The following is an 11929-nucleotide window of genomic DNA, read 5'->3' on the forward strand; positions in this document are numbered from 1 at the left end:
AATATGTACTAAATATGTAAAGCGGGAATAAATATGTCAAGCAGGCTTCAAGTAAATAATTGCAATCTAACTAACATTTTCAAAATAAGTAATGTAATCTAACACACCTCCTTTAAGTGAATAAGGCAATGCAACACACGTGCCGCTTCCGGCAAATTAATGATGACCCCTTCGGGCAGCCGCTTCCGGCTCTATATCAATAATGGCCCCTTCGGGCAGCCTCTTCCGGCTCTATATCAATAATGGCCCCTTCGAGCAGCCGCTTCCGGCTCAACATCAATAGTGGCCCATTCGGGCAGCCGCTTCCGGCTCTATATCAATAATGGCCCCTTCGGGCATGAATGCAAATATGCAAATGTATGGAAATCTCTTTTAAAGAAAATCCATAACATAAACTAAGGCCACGTGTCACATAGCACACTCAGACATAAACTGAGGCCATAGCGCACCCAGGCGTAAGCTGAGGCCATAGCTCACTCAGGCACGAGCTGAGGCCATATATCATATAGCACACTTAGCTACGTCATGAAGTCATCTAGTGACTTAGGCTTGAAAATCTCGCACCCCCTTCGGAGTGGTTTTTTGAATGTCTAAATAATAAAATATCGCACTCCCTTCGGAGTGGTTTTGAAAATCGACTTTATGTTTCCTTTAGTACAAAACTAGTTTTCTTGAAATCATTAGTAAACCACAAGCACGTTTCAAGTAAATCCGAGTTAGTCTACGAAAGTTACGAGCTTTTGAAGTACGGAACCTTCTAAAAACATTTCATAAGCCATATTTCGAAATTCAAGTATTATTCATATTAGGAAACTTCTGAATAATGTTTTGGACAAAATCAAATAGGGACCTTAAGATTATATTTAAGTATCAAAATATTCATCAAAGACTTTAGTCATATCGATTTTCTTTCGAACAACATTCGGAAATATACCCACTAAAATCTTTGAACGTCATGTATATACATATCAAACCATATGGAGTACTTATGGAAATCAAAGACATCGGCCATCCTAGTGGCGCTAAGAATAGAATTTTCCTTAGAATCATACATATACGTTATTTGTTCATTTCATAAAGGTCATGCCAAAAGAAAGAAAGGTAGGCTCTACATACCTGTCAGTGACTTAGTCGTGGATCCTTTTCGCCTCGTCGCCCTTTTAGCCTATTTATATAAAAGTAACGTTATCGTTAGTAACTATATTTTCTAGTCCACAATTCTATAACCCATTTCTTATTGAACCTATATTTTAGTTTATATATCCCCATTTAGGGTTTTTTATAATCTAAAAATCTAGCGAAAATCCGGCAGCACTTCCCCTATACATTCGCCTATCCCAAATTTTCAATCGCCCTCCTGTTGACACAGAAATACCAACAACAACATATGGATACAATCATATCTTAAATTCCTTCAATTCAACGAAAACAACATCATATTCACATCAACAAAATTCCAACTTTAACTTTCTAATCTTTTCGCCATATAATCCATGATAATAACAACCACACTACTAATTAAACTTCATTTACCATAGCTAGTTTAAATTGGCCCCATACGGCTCAAACTCCACTTCCATATCAACATACACAACTCTTGCAATTTCTTCCACATCCACCAATTCATACAAAGACTAATCATCTTTTAAAATATGTAGGAAAATATTAAACCTTACATTAACAGTAGCGCCGTGAATAGTGACGCTGTGAACAGTACCCCCGTCGTGAATAGTAGCCGTGAACAGTCTCCGTGAACAGTGGCCCCGCCGTGAACAGTGCCCGAACCTCTCTCTCAATTCTCTATCCACAAGATAAAAAAAAATGATCTTTTGTTGCTGAATTTTTCTGGAAATATTGGGAACTTTTGTGCTGAAAAAAATGAGATTTTTGTCCCTTAAAAAGGAATGCTGAAGTCGGCTTCACTGTAGCTACAGTACTGTAGCGGTACTGTAGCGGTACTGTTGCAGTACTGTAGCGGTACCGCGGGAATGCTGTTTCTGCATCGACAGTTCAGTTTTTAACGTCTATAATTCCCTATTCTGATGTCCTATCAATGAACGGTTTGTTGCATTACAAACTAGACTCAACGAACTTCATTTTAGGATTTTGAAATACCTTAAAACTCCACATATACTATGAGGTACGCGCCTCCAAAGTTGACTAAAACCCATCTCGCGTTTCTCAAATTTTCGTCGAACTTATTTTCTTCAATTTGCTCGATCTCGAAATATTCTGAAATTATCCATACATGGTATTTATCACTTATTACACTAATAATGACCATGTTCTCGTGTTTCAATGTACTCTTTCCCGATTACGACTTACGAGATCGTAATTCACCCGTTTTCTTCGTTGTTACGTACTTTCCATGGCTTGTGCCTTTCAAAGCACCCTGGGATGTCTCCGATACCCCATTACTACGATGAGGTACATGCCATACTCGTGCACTGGAAATGCGAGGTATAACATCCTTCCCCCTTTTGAACATTCGTCCTCGAATGTTGGACTGACTCTGAATTCCTAGTACTTTCTCAAGTGTTCTCTTAGTTAATTATGTCCTTCACATACCCCTTCCGTTTGTCGACTTGCTTTAATCCATTATAACGCACTCCAGGTCCTTACGTAGTCATTCCTATAGTATTTCCTCTTTCTGTTGTTTCCCGAGGTAATAATTCCACGTCATTGCCTTCACTCTCCTCTTAATTCGCAGTCCGTTGTTAGTTGTATTGCGAGCTCTTCCTTTGAAATCTTACTTTCTACCTTGTGCGGTTAGTCTTAACTTGACTCCATCTTCTTTCAATTAACTCCTCCTCTTTCTGTGTTCGTTTTCACTTTCGTTACAACTTGACTTTTATCCTAAATTTTCCCTATAGAACTTTGTAAGTCCTTCTTATTCTAAATTTGCTTTCCCGTTTCACACTAATCACATCATATCCTCTAGTTACTTCCTTGCTAGGCTTCACTCACTTCTAAAACAATCCTTATGGTATTCATATTACATCCTGCGGACTAGGCGTACCTAACCCTTTACCCTTTTCTGATTGATCTTGCCCTATCGGCATCAACTTTCAAGGCACATTATGAACCTATATTTCATTCTCCTTTTTACTTATTCCCGGAAAATTTTGGGCAGAGTTTCCTCTGTACTTCTTACTATCCCAGAACCTGCACGCAGGAAATACCAACAATGCCTCACAGGGCCAACATATATACACATATATCATATCGTATCACAGCCACACAGGGCTCCCAATTTCCAGAAAAAGTATAAAGGTGTCGGGACTTACCTCATATATCACACCTCGAGACGTACCTGATCCTTTAACTATCTGTTCTGTTGTACTTTTCTATCCACCTTCTCTTTCATCCTCCAATCTTACATTTCAATCATATTCCAATATTCTTACCTTATACGACACACCTCTTTCGTACCATAACTTACTTGCTTATTGTGTAGCTCCCAATATCATCGGTCACTTTCTTTTGTCGATATCATTCTTCAGCTGAAATCAAAGGTTAGTGTAAGGGACTTCATTCCTTACGACTGGGCTCTATCGAACGATTTTAGGTATGAAAGAAAGAATGACACCCTATTAATGTCTCGTAGCCTCCTGTATATAGATGTGGTGCACAACACACCGATAAACAAGACTCTACTAGACACGACTTTGCAGACAACCCCTAGGACGACCTGCTCTGATACCACTTTGTCACACCCTCATCTTGATAGGGCATGATGGGCACCCGACTCCCTTCAGAGTCGAGCGAACCCTTAAACATTCGCTTTACGAAAACCTGTCATTTCAAAAACTTTTAAACATATGAAACTTTTCCAAATAGAGGTCATTATCTTTATACAAATTATAAAAAAACTTTCAATCAATTACGTACTTTTTACCAACTGAAATCATCTAAAAATACATACTCTTTTAACGTCTATAAATGATTCGCACTTCTCGACGCCTTATCCACAGGACACTGTCTGCAAAGTCTCTAACACATACAAAACACCATAACAAAGGTACTCGACTCGGCAATACTCCAAACTGAGATGGAGCTCGCCAATCCCGCTGGAATACCTTCTAGCAAAATCTTCTACTCACCTGGGTGTACCTGCGTGGCATGAAACGCAGCCCCCGAAGAAAGGGGGTCAGTACAGAATATGTACTGAATATGTAAAGCGGGAATAAATGATAACCATCGAATAATTTAGGAAAGAAAAAATCATAACCAACCCAATACCTGCAGCCTTCGCTGGAAGAAACGTAAATATGTACGCAAATCTCAAGCAGGCTTCAAGTAAATAATTGCAATCTAACTAACATTTTCAAAATAAGTAATGTAATCTAACACACCTCCTTTAAGTGAATAATGCAATGCAACACACGTGCCGCTTCTGGCAAATTAATGATGGCCCCTTCGGGCAGCCGCTTCCGGCTCTATATCAATAATGGCCCCTTCGGGCAGCCGCTTCCGGCTCTATATCAATAATGGCCCCTTCGAGCAGCCGCTTCCGGCTCAACATCAATAGTGGCCCATTCGGGCAGCCGCTTCCGGCTCTTTATCAATAATGGCCTCTTCGGGCATGAATGCAAATATGCAAATGTATGGAAATCTCTTTTAAAGAAAATCCATAACATAAACTAAGGCCACGTGTCACATAGCACACTCAGACATAAACTGAGGCCATAGCGCACCCAGGCGTAAGCTGAGGCCATAGCTCACTCAGGCACGAGCTGAGGCCATATATCATATAGCACACTTAGCTACGTCATGAAGTCATCTAGTGACTTAGGCTTGAAAATCTCGCACCCCCTTCGGAGTGGTTTTTTGAAAGTCTAAATAATAAAATATCGCACTCCCTTCGGAGTGGTTTTGAAAATCGACTTTATGTTTCCTTTAGTACAAAACTAGTTTTCTTGAAATCATTAGTAAACCACAAGCACGTTTCTAGTAAATCCGAGTTAGTCTACGAAAGTTACAAGCTTTTGAAGTACGGAACCTTCTAAAAACATTTCATAAGCCATATTTCGAAATTCAAGTATTATTCATATTAGGAAACTTCTGAATAATGTTTTGGACAAAATCAAATAGGGACCTTAAATCAACTCCGCTGGAACATCTTCTATAATGGCTTTTACTCGTCTGGGTGTACCTGCGTGGCATGAAACGCAGCCCCCGAAGAAAGGGGGTCAGTACGGAATATGTACTGAGCATGTAAGGCATGGAATACAGAAAAGAGAATCATAGTTGAAACAGAGATTTACCAGAATCTAGTATGACCTTTTAAAACATCAAAGCACTTGCCTTTTGAAATGAAAATCATGTATGTCATCATAAATCATAAATGAAAATCATGTATGCCATCATCATATATCATATATCATATAACGTGCCCCGGCCCTCTAGTGAGGGACGCGGTGAGTAAATTCATGCATGTCATCACCATATATCATGTATGCATATAACGTGCCCCGGCCCTCTATCGAGGGATGTGGTGAATAAAATCATGTATGTCAATATCATGTATCATATCTGCATGTAACGCGCCCCGGCCCTCTATCGAGGGACGCGGTGAATGAAATCATGTATGTCAATGTCATGTATCATATGTGCATGTAACGTGCCCCGACCCTCTATTGTGGGACGCGGTGAATAGAGTCATCATATGCCATCCTGGCCACCACCCCGTCATCATATCATCATGTCATCATATCATATATAACGTGCCCCGGCCCGCAAGTGAGAGGGACGCGGTGAACAATGCAGAGGAGTACACACGAGAACATGTCCTGGCCCGGGACTCTGTGGAGGATACATTAAGGCATGCACGAGCAGAGTCGTGAGAGACTATATGCATATAAAACAATTTTTAAGACTCGATGAATACGTACACAAACGACACTGTAAGGATCGTAAACATGTTTCGAGGCAATCCGAGTTAGTATATGAAAGTTAGGGACATTTTACTACAGAAACCTCATTGAACATTTCAGAAGCTGTTTTTGGAAAATCAAAACAATAGTCATATCAAATGCCTCTCGAATATTGTTATGGATCAAATCAAAATAGAACTTTCGAAACCATACGCACATATCAAGACATAGCAAAACAGTTTTCGGAAGTCAAGAACTTTAGCCATCCTAGTGGCTCTAAGAATAAGAGTGTCTTTGAAATCATACATATACTTTGTCTGTTTGTTTCACAAAGATCATGCCAAAAGAAAGAAAGGGTAAGCCTCACATACCTGCTCCGCGTCCTATTAGTTACGCTTAATTTTCCAAACTTGCTATCGCTAATCTACATTCAAGAAGAATTTACACAATCATTAGACTCATCATCACATACTTATCTTAGTCTTTCAAACAAATTCATTTATAATCTGCCGAAATTTCGGCAGCATTTCCCCTGTAAATACAACTATCCCCGAGAATCCAACTCGGCCAAATGATCAATCAACAATCCGAGAATTCAACTCGGCCAATTTATCAACAATAATCCGAGAATTCAACTCGGCCAACTTATCAACAACAATACCAACCACCATACTAACAACTTCATCAATCAATCCAAAATACATTCTAACATTAACAACCCTTGTCACATAATTCAACGGCTTTTCATTTATATTCAATTCAATCACATATAGTCAAGCTAACACCAATGATCTCACATTCAAGTGTTAATCCGAAATCATTCTAACATGATTCAAGAACACTTCAAACAATTCACATAATATTCAAAACAACCCAACCAACATACTACTTCACCCGAAACCTTCCAAATTCAACAAGAACAATAACAACATATTTCCTTCTTTCAAATTAGTAACTTCATTCTTATAATAACAAGAAACTATATTAAATCACATTAACTCCTCCAAAAATCCACAACGATTACAACTTCATTTCAATTCATCAAACCTTTATTTTCTTCATGAAATCCACAACTATAACAATCAAAATACTAAATAAAATCAACTCATCATATCTACACAACACCACCCCTATTCGGCCATCACTTGCACACACATATTTCATGAATTTCATCCATTTCTCAATACTACAACATGCATAAATCATCCCTAACACAAGTAAAGAAGATTGAACACATACCTTTCTCCACACATCTCTTCACTCGGCTAGGGTGTATATTGCACCAATGAATGGTTTGCTTGCTTCAACAACCATCCAAGGTTAATTAGGGCCTTCCAATTAGTTGGAATACTAGAAGAAAATTATTTTCCTTGATCAATTTCTATGGCACCAATTCTTGGAGCCATGGCCGAATGACCCTCTCTTTTTTTCTTTCTTTTTTTCTTCTTCTCCAAGCTTCTTGACTAAGATGAATATGTCTTATGATTTTTTTTTCCACCACTTATCTATATATATAATTAAGCCCTACAAATAAAAATATGGACACATGGCCATGGGTGGGACCCACATACACCACACGACCATGGTGGCTTATTCTTGAACCTTCTTGAAATTGTTTTGTGAAATGTCCTTCTTGCCCCTAGCCTTCCTCAATATTACCATGAACCACTTTTTGAATTTCCCTTTTTACCCTTAGCCTTTCTCAACATTTCCATACTAATAAACAACTTGTGCATTAAAATAATCTTGGAACATAGTCTCGCCTTTAACTTACTATGACTATCTTGAAATATCTGAATGTACAAAATATGGGATATAAAAATATTTAAGCATATCAAAACCAGAAAGGCATGTGGAGATCATGGCAATTTATGACTCAGTTAACGGGCCGTATTTTGATTTATGGTCTGTATTCCAAGTCGTTTTTAACCATTTGAAGCATTTGACAGAAAGTTGAAATTTTTGAAAGGTTGGAGGACGATAGCAGTTTACGGTCCGTAAATCACTTTACGGGTCGTATTCCACTTTACGACCAACTGGGTCAAAGTGCAAACCTGCAACTTTTCATTGTACGTTCACGGGGAAATTTCCGAGGTGTAACACCTGGTCAGGAATTTGAATAGTTTACATGAAGATACTGTCTTTAAAGGGTAGTTTTGCCAAATTGGTGTCCTCATATCAAGCACTTATGATATGCTGATGATATCATACTCTTTTGCTCAGCTGATACTGTATCATTGAAGAAGATGATGAAGATATTGAGGGACTATGAGAAGACTTCTGGACAACTTGTTAACAATGATAAGAGTTCATTGTATGTTCATGAAAAGGTACCAGTAGCTGTTATTAGCGGGATAAGAAGGAAATCTGGCATGGGGAAAGGTTCTTTTCCTTTTACATATCTGGGGTGTCCAGTTTTCTATGGTAGGAGGAGATTAGTCTATTATGATAATATGATAAAAAAGGTGATGAATAGAGTAATGTCTTGGCAAAACAGGTTACTGTCATTTGGTGGAAGATATATCTTGATTGCACATGTCTTCCATACAATGCCAGTTTATTTACTATCTACAATGAATTCAATGAAAGGCGTCATAGATCAGTTGCACAAGATTTTTGCTAAGTACTTCTGGAGTAATACTACAGGTGTTAAAGGAAAGCATTGGGTGGCCTGGGATAAGATGTGTTTACCAAAACACGAAGGGGGACTTCGTTTCAGTTCACTTTATGATATATCAAAAGCTCTCTTTTCAAAACTCAAGTGGAACTTCAGAACTTCCATTTCTTTATGGGAAGATTTTATGGGAATCAAATATTGCAAGAAGTTGCATTCTGTAATAGCACAAGACAAAGGATCCTCACATGTTTGGAAGAAAATGGTGGCAGTTAGAGAAGAGGTAGAGCATCAGATATGGTGGCAATTGAAAGCAGGTACTTCTAGCTTCTAGTTTGATATTTGGACAAAACAAGGTGATTTATACTTTGTAGATAATGAATTGGATATTGATGAGGAAATAGAAGTAAAGGAGTTCATATCTGGTGGAAAATGGAATTTGCAGAAACTGCAGGAATTTCTTGCTGCAGAAACTGTTGGTTACATTAAGGATAACATTAGTCCAAACCTGCTGCTAGTTGATGATAAATCCTGGTGGATGGGTGAAACAAATGGTAGATTCACAGTCAAAAGTGCATGGGAGGAAACTAGACACAAACAGGAGAGCCTTAAAGCATATAGTTTCATTTGGTTGAAGGGACTGCCGTCAAAATAAGTTTTTTTTCCTCTGGAGAGTGTGGAAAAGGTGTATGGCTGTTGAAGACAATCTAAAGAGAATGCATATCAATATTGTCTCTAGATGCTGGTGCTGTCAAGAATAAGCAGGAAATAATATCCCATCTTTTTCTAACTTCTCCAATAGCTTTTAAGCTTTGGAAACAGTTTGCTTCTTGTGCAGGTTTCAACATAGAAGGACTTCATTTGCAGGAAATAATCATATTATGGTGGAAAGCCAATGCACCTTCCAAGTTGCAAGGAATTTTTCAAGCTATTCCAGCCATCCTACTGTGGGAATTATGGAAGAGAAGAAATTCAATTAAACATGGCAGAAATACATCATACAACAGAATGGCATATCAAGTTCAACAAACAATTCACCAACTTGTCAAAGTGAAGTATCCTTGGTGATGCAGAATTCCTCCAGACTGGCCTTCTGTTGTAGATCTTTTAACCAATTACAAACTAAAGCTTCACTACCGCAAAGTTCGATGGAAGACGCCACAACATGTACTGAAACGTAACACTGATGAATCATCTCAGGGAAATCCAGGTCTCAGTTCATATGGCTTTTGCATCAGAAATGATAGAGGTAATCTTGTATATGCACAGGCTAAGCAGATAGGCATTGCTTCAAACATGATGGCAGAAACAGCTGCAATTCAGGAAGCCATGAAATATTGTTTGGCAAACAACTTATAGTATGTGATAGTGGAAACTGATTTATTAGTCTTGAAAAACATACTGGAAGATCTTTGGAAAAATCCTTAGCAAATTGTTGATAATGTAGAGAAGATTCAGCATATAATGATGTAGTTACATGTTCAAGTATTGCACATATTCAGGGAAGGAAATCAACTTGTTGATTTCCTGGTCAATGCAACACTTGATGTAGAGGAGCAGCTTGAATATCATAGTTTTCAGACACTGCCAGTTATGGGAAGGAGATATTATAAATTGACAAGGTTTAAATTCCATCACTGAGGATCAAAAAAAGAAAGATTCAGCAGGAATAAAGTTCAAGAATATGGTGCAGCTCACTCAGAAGATAGTCAGTTTATTTTTCATTTTTTCCTGTGGCAAAGTGTAAAACCAACTTGGAGTAGTTTTACTCTAGGATGGTTAGCAACTATTCTTTTCCTTTTGTCCTTTTCTACTGAACTTGAGAATTATCAATAAAACATCAGAGGGCAATACCTTCTAATATAATTTATTTTTAAAAAACATGATACCTGTATTGCTATACCATCATTCGAATAAAAAACAACTAAGAAAAAGGGGAAAACAGGCCCACAAGGGTAAAACAGGTATTTCAAAGATGGGATAGGAAACCCAAGTTGTAGACAAAATTACTCCCCGATTGCTAAATTAACTCAAGAATTGGTCAATTTCATCATTCAAGTCAAAACCCACAATTTGGGTATAAACCCTAACTTTCAATCTTTCAATTCATCAACTATAATGGAAGATTCAAGCCTATTTGTAATTAATTCACCAAATTCCATGCTTAGATTAGTCAAATTCATCTCAAATCTCATATTGGAAGACTAAATATCAAATTATGATGTAAATGTCAAAACCCATCATCTTCCTTAACTTCTATAGACTTTCTACCATTGATTCATGCTTAAGAAAGGTAAATAGAGGAAATCAAGGTTAGCGAACTTTCCCCCAAGAAGAATTGTAACGACCCGTTTGGTCGTTACAGTGCTTCCGACCCATTTACCCTCGTTGACCCTTCCACGAGCCCTATTAGTTTGGTTTTGACCCTCGAGGATGGGTGGCATGTTTTCCAAGGTTGTCGGGCAAGTTTTATGATGACTTATGAGAATTAGAACCTTAAAGTGAAAAACATTTAACCAATAATTGACTTTTAGGTAAACAGACCTTTTCCGGGAATCCATCAATTTTAAGGGGTCCGGATGGTCGATTATGACTTGGCGGGATGTTCAGTTCGGTTCCTAAGGCACTTGAGATCATTTTAGATTATTGTTTGGAAAGTTGGTCTTTGGCCATGGGTGTTGACCCGATCAAATAGACCTCTGTTGGGAATTGCTAGACCACGAGTGAATCTGTAACGTGATTTTTATGTGTGAGTTCATGTCTGGTTTGTAACTCTGAGGTCTTGGTGTGATTGTCGAATTTTGTTTCTCATTTCCAACTTAGAATTCGATAATGGATAGACTTTGAGTACTTGGAGGCTCTCCGGAAAGGCAAGGAGAAGATTTGATTGTTCCTGGCTCTAGTTCGGCAGCCAGGAAGGTTATAACTCAACTTTTTGGTTTTACTCCAGTTAGCGAAGCATATGTAGAAGTTAGTTATTGACGGAGAAAACATGTTAAGCCTTCGGGTATGAAGTTGGGATGGATATTCTTAGGATTGGTATTGTTGATTGATTGGTGGGCTCGTTGCCTATTTGTGGTTTATTGGCTTGGTGCCATGTGTATGATATTGGACTTGTACTTAGTTGCCATATTGTGATTATGATATGATTTTCTCTCAATTATCATGACATTAACATGGATAGAGGAAAGGACTTGACTTGATATTGATATTGTGATATGTGTCCATGTGTGGCACGATTGAGATCTGATTGTGATTTACACTTGAGATTGGTACATGCATATCATTCTTACACATTCTGCATGATTCAGTGATGCGAGCCGTGATTTGATATTAATAATGATAAGAGGGAAAGTGAAACATCTGAGGCTTCTTATTATGGTGTTTTCTATGTGCATACTTCGTTTGGCCTCTCTTGTATATATATTTGGTGTCACCT

The 11929-nt window shown here is 38.2% G+C and overlaps 1 protein-coding gene across 1 annotated transcript; it reads left to right on the top strand.

The window, feature by feature from the left end:
* Positions 1–8122: 8122 nt before the first annotated feature.
* LOC132644039 (uncharacterized) lies at positions 8123–9849 on the top strand. The gene is made up of 4 exons (XM_060360579.1): positions 8123–8807; positions 8865–9044; positions 9329–9437; positions 9564–9849. The coding sequence occupies exons 1-4, from the start codon at positions 8123–8125 to the stop codon at positions 9847–9849; spliced, it is 1260 nt and encodes a 419-aa protein (XP_060216562.1).
* The last annotated feature ends 2080 nt before the right edge of the window (positions 9850–11929 follow it).

The sequence above is a fragment of the Lycium barbarum genome, chromosome 6, assembly GCF_019175385.1.
Source record: "Lycium barbarum isolate Lr01 chromosome 6, ASM1917538v2, whole genome shotgun sequence".
Classification (NCBI taxonomy): domain Eukaryota; kingdom Viridiplantae; phylum Streptophyta; class Magnoliopsida; order Solanales; family Solanaceae; genus Lycium; species Lycium barbarum.